General features: G+C 34.5%; 1 protein-coding gene across 11 annotated transcripts in view; it reads left to right on the forward strand.

Annotated features, from left to right (window-relative positions):
• Snrk (SNF related kinase) overlaps window positions 1-21,650 on the forward strand; it is a 47,686-nt gene that overhangs the window by 15,752 nt on the left and 10,284 nt on the right. For 9 of the 11 annotated variants that reach the window (XM_076844248.2, XM_076844274.2, XM_076844279.2 and 6 more), the window contains 2 exons: window positions 599-1,293; window positions 19,765-19,906. In XM_076844248.2, the coding sequence (XP_076700363.1) occupies window positions 705-1,293; window positions 19,765-19,906 (731 nt within the window). In that variant the 5' untranslated portion in view covers window positions 599-704. Of the gene's footprint in view, window positions 1-598; window positions 1,294-18,855; window positions 19,330-19,764; window positions 19,907-21,650 lie in introns of those variants that run through there. The other 2 variants (XM_076844287.2, XM_076844296.2) reach the window with 2 other exon arrangements.

Below are 21,650 nucleotides of genomic sequence, written 5' to 3' on the forward strand. Positions count from 1 at the left end.
AAAGTGGAAGAGCTTAGAATAGAAGGAACCTTCCAATCTGAATGGAAAAATGTTAGGATTGAATACCTACAGACTACATAGGATGGAGGTATCCCAAGGCCATTTGGAGATGCAGAGGGTAGAAGGTAATTCTCTCTAGGAGAGTTAAAGAAGACTTCACTGTGGCACTTTTTGCACTTAATATATTGCTTTTTTGGGTTAAGATGAAAAAGTTATGGAATTTCTGTTCAAATGTTTATTCTTTGAATTTTCCCATTCTTGTTAACTCTTGCCATGTTTTTGAAGACATTAAGTGAAACTATTTTTGGAAAAATTATTGTTTTTTTAAACGTAGCTTGTCAAACCTGACAGTTTATTTCTGACATCACCAAAAAATTTCTTCTAATAAACTAGTTTTTTTTTCAGTTTGCAAAATCTAATATAGTATTTAAATTCTCAACCTTTACTTTATGATATAAACTCTAAATGTAGAAAAAGGTTCTTATAAATGACCCTGGTACATTTTGTTTCAACTTATTTACTTACTTTAAGCTTCTCTTAAAAGGAAAGAAAAGAAAATTTACAGATACTTAATTTTGTTTCTCCTCTTATTTTGTAGATGTCCGTGGCAACATTGAAAATGAATTCCTTATTTTCAGCAGATATTCTTATATGAGAAGATCCATTTCAAATAGTGTAAATATTTTTCCTCCTGTTGGACCAGCATGGCAGGATTCAAACGAGGATATGATGGAAAGATTGCTGGATTATATGATCTGGACAAAACCTTGGGTCGAGGTCATTTCGCAGTGGTTAAGCTTGCCAGGCATGTCTTTACAGGGGAAAAGGTGGCAGTAAAAGTTATTGATAAGACAAAACTGGACACTCTAGCCACTGGTCATCTTTTCCAGGAAGTGAGATGTATGAAACTAGTGCAGCATCCTAACATTGTTCGTCTTTATGAAGTTATTGACACCCAGACCAAATTATATCTTATTCTAGAACTTGGAGACGGAGGAGATATGTTTGATTACATAATGAAGCATGAGGAGGGTCTTAATGAAGACTTGGCCAAGAAGTACTTTGCTCAGATAGTTCATGCTATATCATATTGCCATAAACTCCATGTGGTTCACAGAGACTTAAAACCAGAGAATGTAGTCTTCTTTGAAAAACAAGGTCTTGTAAAGTTGACAGACTTTGGTTTCAGCAACAAATTTCAACCAGGGAAGAAGCTCACTACAAGCTGTGGATCTCTTGCATATTCTGCTCCAGAAATTCTGCTCGGTGATGAGTATGATGCACCTGCAGTAGGTAGGTCACCTTTGTCCAGTATTCACCCACTTGAATTTTTTCAAATTGATTTTTGTTTATCTAAGAATAATTTCTAAGAGGATTTTCTGTTAAACACATCTTACTTAAGAAATTGGGTTTCATGAATGCCAGATATCCTGAAAGTGGCATTTAGTTCATGTCAGGCAATCTCTGTGTCAGTTTCTTGAAATATTAGTAGCTCTTGGTATTCCTAACGATGCTCTCCCTTTACTCCCAATGTTTTTATATGCACTCATTTGTCAGGAGTTACTTACTTGGGGTGGAAGTATTTATTGCTTTTTGGGTTGTATCCACTTTTTCCCTTTGGGACCATATCTGTTTTGAAGGTCATGTAGGAAATTGTTTTTAATTTTTAAGGATTTGTAGATCTGAAGGTCAGCTTTGTTTTAGTTGAGCCTTGGAAAAATATGCTAGTGTTACATGCATGTGATGTCAAACTTCATAAATAGGAATTTTCCACTTGTAGTCTGATAATTTGAAATGTGGATTAGAGATTAATGACAAAGTTGCATTTAACACTGAAGAGTGCTGATGAATACTATGTATATCAAGACATTGATTTTCATGTTAAGACTATTGGGTTCTGTGAAAGAAAGGGTTAATGAATGGTTTCTTTCTTCTACAGATAATCAGGCTTCATTGAAGTCTTTCATTAGAATATTTAAGCCAGAAATTTTGATTAGTGGAGACATTCTAATCAGAAAGCGAAGCCAGGAATTTGTAGGAGAGGAAACACAAATGTCTGAACAGGAAAAGACCTTCTTCCTCATTAGTACAGGGAAAGGCAAATTAAAGCCATAATAAGATACTATTTCATACTTTACACATTGAGAAAAACTGAAGTCAGACAAAACTAAGTGTTGATAAGATTACAGAACATCAGGAACTCTTGTATAATTTAAAAGACAATTTGGCAATATCAAGTGAAGAAAAAGATCACATCTGTGACACAGAAATTCCACTTCTGTGAGTGCACCAAGAAGATCTTACGCACAGATTTTCAGAGGATGCTTAAAACAGTATTGTTGCATACACATCAACAGGAATAAATTGTTCAGTATCCATATTGAATTCTATCCATTGATGAAAATTTATGAAATGTATGACTGGATTTCACAAACATAATGTTTAGGGGAAAAAAGCAACATGATGAAGAGAATGTATAATATAGCATTTATATAAAAGTTTAAAACACATAGTATATATTGTTTAGGGGTGCATGCACATACAGTAAGCTGAAGAATGCATGAGAGGATGATAGGTGCCTTCTAAGAGGCAGGCATGTTTATAGGGTTTCAGCTGCATTGGTGGTGATTATTTTCTAGGTTGGGTGGTTTGGTACATAGGAGTTCATTGTAATGTTCTCTTTTTTTTCCCATGTATATTAAATATTGCATAATTTTTAAAAGGTTATTAAAGAGTAAAACAAAATTATTTGGGAGGATATTTCCTAATCTAATGAATGGTTACTTTGTGTTGGTGAATAGAATTGGTAGAGCTTATAGGTACTTTTCATTTTCATTATTTGCATTTATTTCAATTCACTTTGTGTAATAGTATGATTAAAATTAAAATATAAACAAATGGATATTTTTCTTTTAATATACTCTTTAAGTTTTTTATTTTTTTTTTAACATACTGTTAAGTTTGTTTTGCCAAAATTGGGGATTTTTCACAAATTTGTAGTAAAATGAGCATGGGTAAAAATTAAAATCTGTCATATTAAATTGCCAGATATTGCTAAATAAAAAACCCTAGTTCAGTTTAATAAGTGTTTGGTGGTATTACTAGTTTTCAGCATTGAGACTTAACTCAGAAAGTGTCTATTTTTTTTTCAAAGAATCATATTTTATTTTACTTATAAAACTTACATTTTTTGTTTATTTTTCTTTCTTTATTAATTCTTTCCAGAATCTTTGAGTTTCTTTTTTCCCCTTTTATTTTCTGAACTTGAGCTTATTTCTTTAGTGTCTTGATTTCTAATAAATGCATGTATGTTGTTCTGCCCTATAGTCTGTTGACACCCTAGGGTTTTCATTGTGTTGTCACTGTTCATTACCAATTTATCTTTATTGTTTGGTTTCTTGTTTAACCTAAAAGTTATTTAGAAAGATTTCTTTTTAAGTCAAAGGGGATAGGTTTATTTTTTCTTTTAGCTCTCTGGTTTTTGGCATATACTTTTAGAACATTGAAATTAGTAAATAGACCAAGTTGGTTTCTCCTTTAGGAAATATTTTAGATTTTCTTTGTGGCTTAACAAATAGTAATTTTTACTATGATGACTAGTCCCTGTGTGATGAAACTATTTGTACTTTTGGTGTATTCAGAATTTTTGTACATAACTAATATTGTTCATTATTTGATTTGCTGTTTTGCATCCTAATATGTTTTGTTCTGATCTGTTATTTTCACAATTAAGTTAATCTCTTACTCTGATCTGAGAATTCTGTATTATGTTTTTGTTTTATACATGTTATTTTCAAGCTAATAAGATATGTAAAGGATTTTATTTTTGTATTTGTTTTGGCAGTACTGAGGATTGAATCCAGGGACCCTTTACTACTGAGCTATATCCCTTGCCTTTTTCTGTCTTTTGAGACAGGGTCTCGCTAAGTTGTCCAAGACTGGCCTCAAAGTTGGGATCCTCCTGCCTCAGTCTCCCAAGTTGCTGGGATTACAGGTGTATGTCACCATGCTTGACTTAGAAGGTTTTATTTTATTTTACTTGAAGAGCTGTATACCTTTTGACAATATGGAACTGCTTATTCGATGCTAGTCTAACTGTACCCTGTCATTGTTTTATGTTTAAATCTTAGACAATATGTAGCTTTGTTTTGTGTCTTTATTTTGTGTTTTTTCATTTGCCTTATGATATTTTACCTTTTCCATATTTTGTTTAATTATTCAGTTTTCTTTATCCTTTCCCCAGTGGTTTGCAAAATGGTTTACAGTCTGTTTTCTTTGTTTAGTTAGGTGTTGTTCACCCTTAATGTGCATAGTTAATTAATATCCACATTATCTCTCCTACTCAACAAAACTGTAATTTGTTCTTACTTTCCTTTAGTAATTTTATTTTTGACATTTTATTTTTGACATTTCATTAATTCAGCAGTACGTATTTTAAGTTGCCTGTAAGCACTTCATTTAGTGGGTCTTTTTGAGTGTTCTTTCTTCTGTTTGATGAACTTTGTTCCTTTCATTGAACTCATTTTTCCTAGGTGCTTGGGGATATCAATTGTTTGTTCTTCTGTGTTTTTCAGATTTTTCAATAGCCTGACTGGATAGAATATCTGAGTATTGTAGTCTGTCTCTAGTGGATATGGGAGAGGAGCAGGGTGTGTGCCCGTGTGTGAAGTTCTGGTATCTGGTTTTGCTATTTGACAGACTCAGTATGCCTCCTGGGTATTGTCCTCTCTCTGTCCCTAATGCCTGCAGTCATTCCTCCTACCTGGAACACATGTCTGCTTGGGCATGCTGGTGCTAGTACAGTTAGGAAGTAAGAGGATTTTGACCTCAATTAATTTTTCTAATGATTTTCTTGATTTAGTTCTTTCCTGTTTCTATTATGTGTCTTCTATAAGGGAGTCTCTCTTCTATAGAGGGTACCATAGAGCTTCTACCAGTAGGGTTTGTGGCTCTCATTGCCTCTTTCTTTCTGATCCTACCTGTGATTTACCTTTTCTGCCATGTCTAGGGATTTGGAGAGAAAAGGGATGGTTAGATCATACTCAGTAAGTTATTAATTCATTCACCTTCGTGGACCTCCAAGGATCTGTATTAAGTTGACTTTGCTGTGCTAGAAAGGAAAGGAAAAGAATGATCTGTGTGAAAAATCCATTCTTTGGGATTCTTGTGGGAGAGATTGCAGTGCAGCAGTATAGACAGTGGAGAGTTCATTGCTGATTATTATGTGAGGTTACCTAGTGGAAGAACAGGCAGGGGAAAGAGCCTGTGCTTGCTGGACTCAGACACTGCTTCATGCCTGTGATCTGAGAGACAAGCTCAGTTGAAACTGATGGGTGCCTTGCTGCTGGCCTTGTGGGATGGCCTGCTTGGAGTGAGGCCTTAAGTGAGTGAATTTCTGTGTGTGTGTGTTTGTGTGTGTGTGTTTTAAGCAACATTAGGAAAGAGCTTACTTTTAAAAAACTAAGCTATGCTTTAAATATTTCATTAAACTCTAAAATGGGGAAATTGTTTCTTAAATCACAGATTTGTAATTTCTAATAGTTGCAAAATCCTGATATTGCTTATGATTTCTTTATATATCCCTAAATTTTTTATTTTCAAATTAAAGTGAATTAAATTTGGTGTTGGGAACTCTGTCTTCTTATTTGAGATTTGGAGTTTTCCTGGGATGTTATAGCTCTGGACCTGAAAAATCCCTATACCAGATGTTTCTTAGCTTATGTAGACAACCTGTCTCAAACATGAAGTATCCATTTTGCATTAATTTATGATTGCTATGCAGTAGATATAAATGAAATCTAAATTATTTAAAACATGGATCCATGTTAATACAATGTAAAGAGTTGGATTTAAGTTAAGTATAGTAATTTTTTAGAAAATAAACCTATATATTCTACAACATATCTTGTATTAGTGGTTCAGCATTTAATGGAGATTATCCTGTCATGAGCTGTATCCTTGTGCATATTAGTATGCAAAAACTAGAGCTCTTTTCATAAATCTGCTTTGCCCCACATTAAAATATTACTCTTTACCTACTCTTAGTAAACTAGGAATTAGAGAAGAGCACCCTCAATGTCATAAAGAGCATCAACAACCAAAAAAGCCTATTGCTAACATCACACTTAATGGTGAGAGGCTAAATATTTTCTTTTAAGAGAAAAAAGGATGGATAAGTACTACTCTTGACATAGTTAAAAAAAAAATAGCATACAGATTAAAAAGAAAGAAAACTACTTAAATGACATGGTTCTCTACATACAAAATCTCAATAAATCTACAGGAAAAAATTCTGAACTAATAAGTAAATTTGGCAAAATCATAGAAAAATCAGTCACATTTCTGTAATACCAACAATGAATAACATGCGGAGATCAAGATTTAAAACAGTATTATTTTCAGTCAGGTCAAAGAAAATTAAATATCTAGGTATGCATGTGTCAAAACACATCTAACAAAAAAACTTATACTGAAAATTATGAAATGTTAAAGGAAGAAAAGACCTAAATAAATGGAGAGACATACCATGTTTACCAATTGGAAGATAAATGTAGTGCAGATGTTATGCCTTTCCAAATTATTTTATAGGTTTAACATAGTTCCTGTCAAAAACCCTGCAAAGTTTTTTGTAGACACAAAGATTTAGACATTGTTCTTAAATGTGTATGGAAAGGGAAAGGACCTAGGAGAGCTTTAAAATAATTTTGAAAAAAAAATAATAATAAGAGGAATCACTAATAGAGCCAATTGAGAAAATGATAGTTTCTTGTAAAACTAAATATACATGTAGCATGCAGCCCTGCAGGAGCATTCTTGGATGTTTATTCCAGAGAAATGAATACCTGTGTTCACCTAAAAAAAACTATACATGATGTTTGTAGAAACTTTATTTTAATAGCCATAAGCTGGAAACAACCCATATGTTGGTCAGTAGGTGAATGGTTATGCTAGATAGAACCATACCATAGAATAATACATAGCAATACAAAGCAACAAACTATTGACACATCTTAAATGGATCGCAAGAGAATTATGCTGAGTGATAAAAAGCTCATCTCAGAGGGTATATACTACACAATTTCATTTATATAAATCTTTTGAAGTAGAAAAATTGTTAAGATGAATAAATTAGTGGTTCCCAACGGTTAGTGGTGGTGATAGGTGATATGGCTGTAAAAGGCTAGCATGAAGGAATCGTGTGATAGAATTTTGTATCTGATGGTAGTCGCACAAATCTATATGTGATAAAATGGCATAGGAACTATGTACACACATGCAACTAGTGCATATAAAATGATGAAATCTAAATAAGCTCTGCAGATTGTACCAATGTCACTTTCCTGGTTTTGATTTGTACTATAATTAAAACAAAATGTTATCATTGGAGGAAACTGGGTGAAGAATACATGGGACCTCCCAATACATTTGTGGGTTTTGTCAACTCCTATGACTCTATAATTATTTCAAAATGAAAAGTTTTAAGAAAAAGTAAATTATTCAATGCCTAGGAGGTAAGTGTCCCAGTGGGTGGGAGGACATAAACTGATGTGGCAATTTGAGATAGCCACTCATTCATAAGGAAATGTGTTTACCTGTTCCTTGTAAAATTTAAGACTGGTGGTCATGTCCCTCTTCTGCTCGGAATTCCTTAAAGACTTTCCTTTTCAGTCAGAATTAAAACTACACTCCCCACAAGTGACCTGTGTAACACTCAAGATCTGCTTCTCCATTTCTTCTCTGACTTCCCGTCTCACTGCTTTTCCCCCTTACTCCCTTTGCTCCACCCACACTGTCTCCTTGCTGATAGTCACACTCCAGGCCCAGTCTTGCTGAAGGGTCCTTTCAGCTAGCCCAAAGTTACCCCAGATTCTCTTGCTGTCATGCCACCCCCTCAGAGAGGTATCTGCTGGTCTCCAAAGGTGTAGGGCACCAGCACTACCTATTCTGCTTCCCCTCTTCTCTCACTTTTTTGTTTCTGTTATCTCCAATACATAATAATAGTGCCTGCCTTTGGGTTGTTGAGGGCATTGGATGAGTGAATACATGTAGAGTATTTAGCATAACAAAAATCAGTCTTCAGTTCATTTGATATTACTGTCATACTGCTTCCTCTTTTGGAGAGATCCCAGAATGCTTTGTGCTTCTAATTGCTGTGGCTACAGTCCCAGAGGGATATTTAACGTTAGGCCATGGCCTCATTTTCCTTCCTGCCTCTCAGTATGGGAGAAAGAGAATGTGAGGTGTTCTCTTCTTTGGAAATTTGTTCTCAGGGGAATTTCTGATACATTGGCTGCTGTGAGAAAACTGGGAGGAAGGGCCTGGGACCTTTGCTCTGTTTCTTTTTCACATGTTGTTTTTAGTTGTATTCAAGTTTTAGAACATTAGGTTATTTATATTTAAGAAAAAGGCTACTTCTAAAGTACAGATTTTTTTTCTTTTTCCAAAAAAAGTTAGATAAAAAAATGAAAGTCCAGATATTTATTTGATGACTGGTTAGTCTCTTAGAACTTCAGAAGAGCTTTTCAAATCATTGAGAACACTTGCTATTTTAATACAGAAATCCATATAGAAATTGAATTCACTTATTTATTTTAGGTCATTTGAGGAGTTGAAAATATTAAATCCACTTGGGTTTTTTTTAGAAGTTTTTTCCTTCTTTTGTAGAAGAAAAGCCAGTTTGCAAAACAGAAAATTAGTGGTCAGAACAAACTTAAACACAATACTTGAACACAATTTGGAATCCTGTTTTTCATAATACATTTTGTTGGACAGACTGAATTCCAGATGCTGAAGTGAGACGATTTCAGTGTTTGTAAGAATTATGGGAGAAAGGGTCATCTGTTCCATGCAGGCTACTGTGCTTGAACACTCTGTTGTGCTCTTGGCCTGGCAAGACTAGTTACTAATAGTTCTTGGGAAACCATCAGGAAGTTGCAGGTATGATCCTCAGATGGACCTGACTCCAGGAATGGATGCTTGAGAAACATCTCCATAGTCATTGGCAACATACAGTGCTTGTTTTCTTTGAGGGCTGTAGCATATGTCAGTCAGGTCCTCACATGTGAACATTGACTTTGGTAGAGAAAGAACAGGTGTGGAGTTGGTGTTTCTCTGATTCTAAACATGTGCCTTCACTATCTTTCCTTATTCTCATCTTTCTGTATAATTTTTGGAATATAATTTATTTTACCTTTGGAAAGCATTGATCATCCATTTTTAATTTATTTATTAACCTTAAAAGTATGTATTTAAAAATTACATCCAGTATAGTGTAAAACAGTGCCTAAATTTAAAAAATTTTTACTTTAGAAGTATTTTGAATTCTGAAACTCAAGGCAAAAATTATAGGACCTCAGCATTTGTGTTACCACGTCTGATGAATAGGAAAATATATAAGACTTGGTACAGTCAGGCACACTCAACAGATCTAAATCCTAGTGCCTGGGACATAGGAACGCACAATGTAGGCACACTAGTTTGTTGGGTTAAAAAAAAAAAAAAAAAAAGGAGGGATTGTGGATGGCTAAAAAAAGAGCATGATGTTTGAGCACACATGCCCTGATCGCCTTTTCTCTTTGGAATTGGATGGGGCCTTGCCAATCCTACCTCAGTCCAGATGGCTCACTTGTCGCCCTTGCTCAATAGTAAGGTCCTTGAGAGAGGGGACTGTGTGTTTCTGTTTTATCTGTCTCATTGCCTGGTAAACATGACAAACTTAGTGTGTGTTTGGCAAATAAAAATTACCAAGATGAACTAAAGAAATGAAAATTTACATTCTTTGAAATTATTTTACAAAATGTAGTTGTTGCTCTTCTTGGTAACTCTTTTCCCTGGCCTTTCCATAAGTATATTCGGTGATTTCTATGCTCTTAAGAGAATCTAATGAAAACTATCTTCAGAGAGATGCAGGCAAATACATTTTACTTTAGTTCCACAGGTATTTATTGACTACTGTAAACCCCCTTTTGGATCTGGTCTTCTGAGTTTATATGGGTGAGTAAAAAATGGGCCCACAACTACAAAAAAAAAAAAAAAATGAGCACAAGTAGTTTTGAAGTAAGCTTTGGAGCATACAGTATATAGAGAATAATGTCCTTTTGTGCCTTTGAATACTTGACTCTCATTTTTGTTTTATATTTTAGCTCTTTCATTTTTCTTATTGTATTTTAAATTTCCTAGCTGTTACTTGGGTAGAAGATTGTAATGGAAAATTCAAGTAATGTGTATAAACCAAGGTGTTTCCAAAAGGACCATCAAGTCCTTGGGCTGCGCAGTATTCTTTTTATTTTTAAAAATCAAACAGGTCTAATAACCTGTAGGTGTTTGGTGTGTTTGGTATGACTTTCTAAAAATCATTTGGATTTATTTCTGTTCCTTGGAAGATAGTATTAAAAAGACTGGGAGAAAATACTTGCAAATCACATAACTGACAAAGAACTTGTTTTCAGAATATATTTTTAAAAACCCTGAAAATTCAGTAATAAATTAAAAGTAACCCATTTTGAAAATGCCAGAAATTATTACAGACAATTCACCAAAGATATAAAATGGCAAATAAGCACCATTAGTTATTAAGAAATGCAAATTAAAACCATACCCATTAGAATGGCTAAAAGTTTAAAAAACTGACAATACCAAAAATGATGAAGTCCTGAATGGAGCAAGTATAACTCATGTTTCTGTTAGGAATGCAAAATTATACAGCTTCTTTGAAAAGTAATTTGTCACCTTCTTATAAAGATAAGTAAACACCCAGCGAACCCACTCCTAGGTAATTTCCTAAGAGAAATGAAAATCTGTTAGTATAAAAACCTGTACGTGAATGCTTTTAGTGGCTTTATTCATAATTGACCTGAACTGAGAAAAGTAGAAGATCATCTGTGCAATGGAATACCACTCAGCAATAACAAAAACTATTGATGCATGTAACAACAGGGATGTGTTTCAAATGCTCTAGTGAAAAAGAAAAAAAAAAAGGATGGTGAAGTATGTTCTGTATGACTATTTGAAAGCAAAACTTAAAGGGACATAAAATACACCCATGGTTGTCAGGACCTGCACTAGGGACAGAGTCTGACTACATGGAGGCAAAATGAACTTTTGGGGGTGATATAACTGTTTTATGTCTTGATTGTGAGGGTACTTTCATGAATTCATTTGTTAGAACTTGCAGAAATGCACACTAAAAATGGCAAGTTTTAGTATATGTGAGTTATACCTTAACTTTGTAAAAAATTATCAGGGTAATTTAAATTAAAATAAGTCTTTATATCTTCACATATATAGTAAGCTAATATTAAGGATTATCCATGGTGTTTGTGAGTGTGGGGCCCTCCCACAGGCTGCCAATGGATGGAATTCTACTGGCATTAAATGTGCTTTCATAATCTGAAAAAAGTAAATGTTAATTTTAGTAACAGGAACTGAGTAGTTATATTTGAGAGAACTTTCTAGCTTAAGTTTTAGTATGAAGGAACAATCTGGAAGTTATAACCAGGTTGTGTGTTTATTGTAATTCCTAGAAAGGCATACTGATTTTTTTAAATATAGGAAAATATGTGTTTTTGAACCATGTGTCTAATTAAGTTATAATAGTTGGAGATCTGACCAAAACAAACATTTCAATAACTAATATTTGAATTTTGAATCTTGTTAAGTCAGATTTATTATTTTAAAATTTGTTTCTCTTTATACTCAAATGAGGATGTTAAAAAGTCTCCCCCAAAATGTAAACATTTTAAGGAGTCTAGGGTAGTGCTCTGTTGTTAAAGGACTTACCTCATTTTACTTTGTATCCCCAACACCCAGAAAACTTTGTTTGGTTAAACATTTTGTGCCCTTCAAAGAACCTAATCTTAGCAGAGGTTGACTTATACAAATGATTTCTGTTAACTGATACTTTAATGGCTTGTCCATTCTTTTTTTAAAATTTATTTTTTAGTTATAGTTGGATGCATTCTCTTTCTTTCTTTATTTATTTTCATGTGGTGCTAAAGATCCAACCCAGGGCCTTATACATGCTAGGCGGGCGTTCCACTGCCGAGCCACACTCCCAGCCCTGGCTTGTCCATTCTTATGTTTGCACATCTTCATCTTATGTAACAGACTTGTATTAAGAAAACATAAAAATACTCTACTAGTTATAAAACAAAAGTATTGAGTGCAGATTTCAGATTTATAAAGTGCTAACTGTATATTACATTAGTTGCACTTGACTGACAATACAGAATTGGTCTAAATTTATCCTAAATTTAAAGATTTCTGCTTTGTAGTTCAAAGTTAGACTCATAAAATTGCATTGTATTTGTCTTAATCCTGTTGGGAAATATGAAATCACTTCTCAAAACTACATTTAGTCACTGTATGTCACCAGTAATGCCACTCTTGAGTCCCTCAACTTCTGAATGATAAAAACAGGGAAACTCCTCATAAGCAAGTACTGTATGTTGCCATGCTCATGGTCCTTATTTCCACATTTTAAAAACACTTCTAATATATGAACATTATAGATTCTGTGATGAGTGTTACAGTAGAATTGGGGGGGGGGGGATGTGAAAGATTTTTCCCCTTGAGCTTATAAAAGGAGATACCTAGATTTCAGAGAGTATTCTTAAAAAGATCTAATTTGGGAAAGATATGAATTTGTAACTAATTCTTCATTGAGGTATTAAGAACTACCTCCAGGGGTTGTTCTGGTTGGGTGGAAATTTCAAGGCAGCCAGAACATCCAGACTAGCTTTGTCTGGGAATGTGCCCATGGTGGCTGCCCATGTGGTGGCTCTGGCTTTAGTGTCACCTTCACCTTAAGAGCACACAGATCTGGCCTGAGCAGGGAAATAGAACTAGAGGGTGATGGATGACATCTTCCCTGACTTCATGAACACAAGATTTACTCCCTAGACACTGCAGTACCAAGATAACACAAGAAATTGTCAGTCATTGTGGTTTATCTGTTTTATTATATACTCTTATTACCCTATCTTTTTTTCTTTTATCACATTTTATACATTAGTGGCTTTAATATTTGAGTTTTAAATTTTCTTAACTCTTAAAGCAATTATTCATGCTAAATTTTAAAAGTTAAATAATTCTGACTGTAGCTATTCATGCTATAAAGAAATTGGTCTATGAATTTCTGAAGGGAGCCTTGCAGAATCAAGTTACCCAGATCACAGACTCAGAATCACTATCTCTGTGGGTGGAGAATTTGTCTGTGCATTTTTCTATCACTTTGATTCCTCTAAAGAAGTTTCCACTTATTCCCTTAAAAATATACTATCATAATGTTCTGTTAAACACAGCTAATTTTTAATTACTTTTTATGTATATATAAATGAGCATTATTGTAATTCAAATAACAGAAATATATTGAGTACAAAGTTTAAAGCCCTCTTTATTTTCCCTGTTGGTCCTGCTCCTGTACTTATTGGTCCCTGGAGGCTCTGCAATTGTACATGTTATGTTGTTTTACAGAAGAGCGAACTAAGGCATATGGAAGCTGGGTTACTTACCAAGAATATACAACTAATCAATTATTACAGATTTTTTTTTTTTGTACTGGGAATTGAACTCAGGGGCACCCATCCACTGAGTCATATCCCCAGCCCTATTTTGTATTTTATTTAGATACAGGGTCTCACTGAGTTGCTTAACGCCTTGCTTTTGCTGAGGCTGGCTTTGAACTCATGATCCTCCTGCCTCAGCCTCCCGAGCTGCTGGGATTACAGGTGTGCGCCATCGTGGCTGGCTTGATTATAGAATTTAAACTCAGGTCCCTCTTAAGGCTTTCCCCAAGCATGCATGCTTTCATTAGGCCATGCTGAACGAGATCACCCAGTGAGGATGTTTTAGCCTGGCCTATCTTTCCCTCTGCATTTGTAAAGTTCACATCCTGACTGTTACAAAAATCAGATTTGTAAAGTGATTTATGAAGCTATGCTGAGTTGGAAGGGTGTCTGCTGCTCATCTGGTTTGGATTTGTGTGAACATGTACAGTCCAACAGTGTGTGATTGATAACCCTTTGACTTCTTGAACTTTTCTCTGTTTTCCTTGACTTGAAAAAACAAGTTTGTACAAGTCCTAAAATAGCTAACTAAAACAAACTGCAGCTTGTCTTCGATGATTACCCTCTCCAGTCTGCTCTGAGCGTTTCTTAGTCTCCTTTCCCTCATAGTTTTATTTTTTGCAGGATAGAAATAACCACTACCTGCCCCTGTACCCTAAAACTCTGCTTCAACTGCCCCGTGGGGGACCCCACCCAAACAATATTTGCAAAACTGCTTTCTCTTTAGTTTTGAGTTCATTCCATTCATTAGACTTCTATTGAGCAGGCTCTAGCTAGGTGCAGGGGACATTTTCTACATTCAAGGACATTTTCTACATTCATTTTCTGCATTCATTCTCAGGGCAGTGGAAGAAAATACAAGAAAACCTGTAATAATAGCTCATTGTGATGATGCTGAAAATATTAGATGGCTCTGTTCTCCAGGTTGGTGGGCAGTATGAGGTGACCTCAGAGAAGATGAGGACCACTGGTGGAAGCCTTTGAGGATTTTCAGCACATGGTAGAATTGACAGTATCTCCTTGACTTGGAAGCCACAGGACCTATGAATGAGGGATCTTTGATGTCTCCTAAGTTTAGATTGGGTGTGTGAAAGAACCATTGACCAAACTAGAGCACAGATGGGAACATACCAAGTGGGGCAAAGTGGATAAGCTTAGTTTGAGCAGCATTGATTTTGGAAGTCACCAAGGGACATTTTGATGAATCTAAAAGGAGTGTTTTAAAGTAGGTTTGGGATTATGGCATTCATTCCCATTTCTTTTGTTGTTAAGGGAAAGAATGTTTCTCTGTTAAATAATTAAAAACTTGCTTCTAATTAGAGTATTGATGGACCCAGGATTACAAGGATATCCTAAAGCATGTCTAAAAGACTTATTCAAATTCTTCATTTCTCTTCTGCTTCACTCTTAACACTTTGTTCATTTTCAGAATGCTCTCTGGTCATGTTCCTTAGAGCTAAAAGCTGCTCTTGTTTGGAGCAAGAAAGAACCTTTAGTAATCAGAGCTCTGGGTGATTTTGGATGCAGATCAGTAGCTCTTACTGTGTAAGTAGAAATTCAGATTGATAAAACCTGGGTGATTAGGTTTCTGAATATCAACACAAGAAAATAAAAGTCCTAGCTTTTCTTTTAGGCTCTTGGAACCTATATACTTCTGACATAGTATTTGCTGTTTAAGAAAGCACTGCCTTTTACTTTAGAATTGGGTCATATGTCAGTTGCTAGTGAACACAGTTGGAAGTGAAAAATGATTGCATAAATCTTAGCAGCTAATAAGTGGTGTTGAATGTAAAAGGTGCCCTTGTTTCATCTGTAGTGGTTCACGACTTGTGGCTATACTGATAAATCTAGAAGAAAAAAAAGGTTTCTACTTAAAACCTTTCTTCTGTCTTCCCATTTTTAGTGCTTTCGAATCCCTCAGCTTTTTCTGTGTAAATACTTCACTTTAGAAATTTTTTTTTAAGAAACTCTCTTAGTAGTCATGATACCCCCTTCATTTACTTTTTCTCAAATAAATGATTAGCATGTCCTTTTTGTTTTGTTTTCATTTTGATCTTTTTTTTTAGCCTGCTTAAAATGAACTTTTTAGTATAAACTACACCCCAATCCTAGATAGCATAATTTAATTGAATTGTGATAAATAAATATTCCAAGTATTTGCAGATGAGACTTCACTCATTTTGTGATCTTAATTCCAGCTAGGTGGAGATCAGCAAAATCCTTAGTACTGTCAATTCTTCATTATCTTTCCACTCCTTCCCACATTTCCATGAGTTGCAAGATTTTTTTAACCAAACCACTTATGCTTATGTGATATTTTCTCTCTTTTTTTTCATCTTTATTCAGCATAAGTGTATATCTATAGCTGGGTCTGAAATCAAAATATGTGTTCCAGATAATGATATCAACAAGATTGTTCAGATGGCTGATGTTAGTTAACCTATGTATAGAAAATTCCACCAACATTCTTTGAAAATGAAAATAAATGCCCAATCCATGTTCTAGGCCCCCACCCCAACACCCATTTATAGTTTTGATGGGGTCCTTGCAGTCTAGCATTTTAACCTGAGGCTATCATCTACACCTTGGGAATTTGTAGTTTTATTAGTAAGCTTTGTAAGGAAGAGAATAGTCTAAAATATCCACTAAAGTGAATTTTATTAAGGCAAGTACTACCTCCCTCTCCTATTATGGGGGAATGTAACAGATAGGCTTTCCTGATGGTATTCTTAGTGGCCTGTAACCAAATGGCTAGTACTGGGGACCCACGCTCCCAAAGAAGCCTTTCCCTGTCTCTGCCTCCGATCTTTAGTTTTCTTCCCCATTTTGGCTTTGTGTCTTCTTAAATTTGCTTTTGTTGTCTGTTTCCCTCTGTAAAGTCTTATAAGAGCAAAGGTATCTCTTTCATCTCTGTGCCTGGGAATAAGGATGGGACAGACATAGCTACCTCTGAATCTTTTCTCTGTGTAGAATACTTAGCATGGATTCTATCGTAATACCCATCGCAGCTTGATGAGGAAGTAGATTACTATTAGTATTCCTATATTAAAGATAGGGATACATTCTTAAATAATTTGATTAATATCATATTACTGTATTTGTTTAGTGACCTGTTTTTATCTTTTTCCTTTGTCCTTTGGGATGAAAAAAGTAAAAACATTCTAATACACCCCCCCCCCAAAAAAAAGAGAGAGAAAGAAAGAGAAATAAGTATAGAAAATAAATGTACTTATCCCTCCATATACACAGAGAATTGGTTCCAGGGGACCCTTCATACCAAGTCCAAGGATGCTCAGTTCCCTTATGTAAGATGGTGTTTGATTTGCATAAAAGGTGCACATCCTCTTTGTATGCTTTAAATCATCTGTAGATTACTAATCATTTCTAATACAATAAAATTGCTGTGTAAATAGTTCTTATACTGAATTATTTAAAGGATAGTGACAAAAAAGTCTATGTATGTCCAGTAATATATACAGGGTTTTTTTTTCTGAATAATCATGCTCAGTGAGGAAGTCATATGCCCATTCTAAGTCTTTGTCCTCTTTTGTTGTACTCTTTTTCTACCTTAAGTGCGTCAAATTATGTTATCTAGCAACGTATTAAAGAATTTGATATAGAATTTTATTTCTAAATTTCTCAACTTTTAAGCATTTCCATGTTCAAAAATTATTTGAACTTTAATGGGAAACAGTGGAAATTGTGTGTGTGTGTGTGTGTGTGTGTGTGTGTGTGTGTATGCGCGCGCACGCACGCTTTTTTGCTTTTCTTTACGCTCTTCTAATTATGTATCGCTTTATAACCAGCAGTGGGTGTTAATTTTCTTGAGCAAAGAGAATATTTCTAAATTGTTGGACTTTTTGTTGCTTGTTAGGTTAAAATTTAACAGAAAAAGTTTTCTTTAATCAAATAAGAATTTTGTGTAATTGCTAGTTGATAGTTATATTATTCATTATATTTTTAGAACATCAGTTTTGTATAATTACAACCTCAGATGTCAACTCCAATTTATCATAAAAAGTAAAGAGTAAGATTCATTTATCCAGAGTTATAGTATGAGATGGTAGAGGAAATAATATAAATAAACTCATATAAGTTGTTGTTTTGTAGGATTTTTATGGAAAGATGGATTTATTACATATCAAATACATATGTATTAGTGGTTAGGTCTGATGATAGAAGTAGCATTAAAGGTTTTTGGCATTTGAACAATAGAAGAAAGAAGAGTTTTCATTTTAACTGCCCAGGTTTTTAATGTTTTTGCATTTTTTGTTATAAACCATTTAAAGTCCTTTCTTTGAAGGAAGGTGGGGAGATAGCAAAGTTTATATATTATAAACAAAAACTTGATAAATTTCCGTTCTGTGAAATGGATCATCAGTGGGAAGATAAGAGTTACTTTATAGTCAATTTCTAGAACATAATTGTTTTGTAAAATGAGGGACAGCATGCAATAAAGGAAAATAATTATAATTGCCACTTGTTCACAGTGGTGGCTTGGGATTTGGGGCAGGTACCACAAAAAGCAGGTTCAAGTTGTACAAAAAGAGTTTAAGTGAAACAGTAACAAAATTTCCTTTAAGTATCTCAATAAGGTTCTATTAGAATTGGGTTTTCACTGGCTATTAAAAGAATAACTGTGACCAAATGTTATTATTCAGATTGTTTGATTTTGAAAGGGTATGTTCCTGTTAATTCCAAGGTTAAGACTGAGAAATGACAGTCAGTGAGTGGGGTAGACTCCTGAGCCAGCTTGCTGCCCTGAGGCAGTAGGTCAGATAATTCATGTATCCTACGAGCAGTGCCACACAGACTTCCTAGGAACCCTATGGAGCCAAGAGTTTGGACTGAGAGATCCACAGGTCTCTTTCATCCTCATTTATATTAATGTTTTAATTTTAAAATATTTTTTTCATCTCTTTCACTAATATCCATTAGAGCATCATTACTAAAATTTATTGTATATTTAAAATTTCAGATTGTGTATAACTTTTTGGTTCCTGCCTTTGTTACCTTCTTTGTTCAGTTTGAACCAAGGTAGAGATTTTATTAATAAATTTTAGTGCACTTAGTAGGGAGCCTACATTATTTTGAGTGTTTTCACTTACTTGTAAACAGTAGTTAAGTGTTAACAAATATGATGACAAAGATCATGTGGCCTGCCCCACGATTCTCTTTTAAGCCTTTCTAGAAATCTTGGATTCTTTTTTTTTGTTATGTGGATGTTTATATTATTGTGTCTATATTTTATTTTCTGGAATGAATGAATTTGTGAACTCCTTCCTAAATCCTTTCTATCAAAAAAACGTACATTTTCATCTAAAAAAAATACACATTTTTTTTTCTATCTCTTTGATAGGTTTGTTTCTTTCTAATGGCCAGAGGTAGGAAGTGATTTGTTGTAGGTATCACCCTAATGCTTGTTTGGGGAGGGTCCTCCAACATCAGCTAGTCCAGCCTTATCATTGCAGTAGGAATCCTTATGCTGACTACTAGAAGTTTGCCCAGCCTTAGCTGAATATTTTCAATGATGGGAAACTTCATTTTCTAGTGTTTTAATAGTTTCATTGAGTGGCTGCATCGAGTGGCTCCCACTGTTGTTAAGCTGAAGTGTGCCTTTTGGTTGCTTAAACCTTGGGTCCTAGTTCTGCCATCTAGTGACACAGTCTTTCTTCCTCAACAGCCATGTTTTGCTTGTCTCTGAGCTTTAATCTCCATAAAGTGAAGATGAGTTGAATGACTTAATTACTTCACTAGGATTGAGGTAAAGAACAATTGAGATAATGTGACCTTAGGTAAAATTCTTTTCAGGTTTCAGATACTAATGTCTTAGTTTTAACTCTGGCGTACATTGTAAAGGGAAAAGGCAGCGTGTTTGTCCTTTGATCTAAAAGCTAGATAGGTGTTTCCCAGTAGATATTCTGGTAACAAAAATTAATTCATCTCTTCATTGAACATTTATTGACCATTCACTGTGTACTGGCACTTGATTAGGACCTTAAGAGAATTCAGTGAAGAAGATACATACCTTCCTGGCCCTATTTAGGCATAAGTTTTCTTTCCTAGTTATTTTTACTTTGAGATATAAATGCTTTTGACTGCTCAAAATGAAATAATATTGTTAGTCTACTTTTACTCTTCTTAGTGTTTTTGGTTTTCTAACTAGTCCAATATTTAAAAATATGTTTTTGATTTGTAGATATATGGAGTCTGGGAGTGATCCTTTTCATGTTGGTATGTGGGCAACCACCATTTCAAGAGGCCAATGACAGTGAAACATTGACAATGATCATGGATTGCAAATACACAGTACCATCCCATGTGTCTAAAGAATGTAAAGAGTAAGTAAAAAAAAGTATGCGGAAATATTAAGAACTAATGTTAAAACAAGGAATTTTATCTAATGCCATTAACATGTCAAGAAATTATGAGATGGCTGCAGTATCTAGGTTTATTTTAATTTTTGACCATATTTTTTCTTTTGTTGAGACTTTTTAGGGGGAGGGTTAGCTCCAGAATTTGATTTGAAATCCAATATTAGATTACAAAATGTACTCATATATTTCTTAAATGTTTATTTTCGAGAAATCCATTATATGTCTCTTTACAGAAGAGACAGTTACAGAAGTGGCAGTTACTTCACTTCACTCAAAGTGAAGACTTGCCATGAAAGCAACGTTTTTCTGCAGCCACAAAAAGCAAGACCAATCGGAATTGTTGTAGTTATTTTAGGTTCCAGAGAATAGTTAGGGCATCTTATTTTCAGAAGAGATCAATCAGTATACTATTTCAGGATCTACATAGTATGTCTCATAATTTTATTCACATATTCCTCTCACCAATTTACTCAGCTCACTGGATATGTTCTTGTATTTTCTGACATCCATTGTTCTTGTTGAAAAGTCAGTTATCTTACTGTTGTCTCTGTGTATGTGTTTTGTCTTTCCTTTCAGACTGTTTTCAGATCTTCTACTTATTGTGCTTAGGATATGTTGGACTTCCTGGTTCATGACTTGTGTCCTTCTGTAAATTTGGAAAATTCTTAGCTAGTATCTTCTCAAATGCAGTTTCTTTTCCATTTTCTCATTTCCTTCTAGAACTCTGATTAGATATATGTTAGATATTTTCACTCTGTCCTCCTTATCTGTTCCTCTCTTATACTCCTATCATTTTCTTAGACCTTATCTTTCAGTTCATTAATTCTCTTTAGAAGTAGTTTGAAAAATTTGATATGATTTTTTTAAGGTTACAATTATTATTTTTATTTTTCACCTTTAGAAGTCTTATTTAGGTTTTTTGTTTGTTTTTCCAAGACTGAATAGTATAATTTTGTATGGTCTTTTTTTGCCTGGTCGTATTTTCAAACTTCTCTTAAACATTTTTAACTCAGTTACGTTCTGTGTCTGATATTTCTGTATTTGAAGAATTTCCATTCTGATTTTGCTCTGTGTTTCTTGGTTCTTGTTCCTGGTGTCTTGCGTCCTTTGTGTTTTCTGACTGTGTTTCTCTTTGTAATATTTGGGGAATTCTGAGGCTTGGTTTTAATTTCTATTTCAATGGTAAGGATTTGTGTATTTACTTCTCTAGCTGATATCATTAGTTTGATTCACGGATTTGTGTGAAGACCAGTTAAGCTTATAGTTACAAGTTCTTAGAAGGAATTCTCACTCACCCTTCTTCCATAGTCAGTATTGAGGCAGGCAAGTTTTCTTCTTAACCTCTTCTGAACAGTGGATTTCCTTCTCATTCACACTTTTTATTTTTTTTAAAGAGAGAATTTTTTAATATTTATTTCCTTTAGTTTTCCGCGGATACAACATCTGTGTTTGTATGTGGTGCTGAGAATCGAACCTGGGCCTCTCGCATGCCAGGCTAGTGCGTTACTGCTTGAGCCACATCCCCAGCCCCTCATTCACTCTTATACTGAGGTTTGGTCCTAGCTCTTTGCAAGGGCTTTTATACCATCATTAGTAGTCCCTACACGTTCTGTTACATGCACCCAATGTAGCCTTCAGAACCAAGGCAGGAACAGGCAAAAACTAGCTTTGGCATTCATCTCCTAAAGGTCCTCCTTTCATTCTGTTT

Source organism: Callospermophilus lateralis, chromosome 1, assembly GCF_048772815.1.
Source record: "Callospermophilus lateralis isolate mCalLat2 chromosome 1, mCalLat2.hap1, whole genome shotgun sequence".
In the NCBI taxonomy this organism is placed as follows: Eukaryota; Metazoa; Chordata; class Mammalia; order Rodentia; family Sciuridae; genus Callospermophilus; species Callospermophilus lateralis.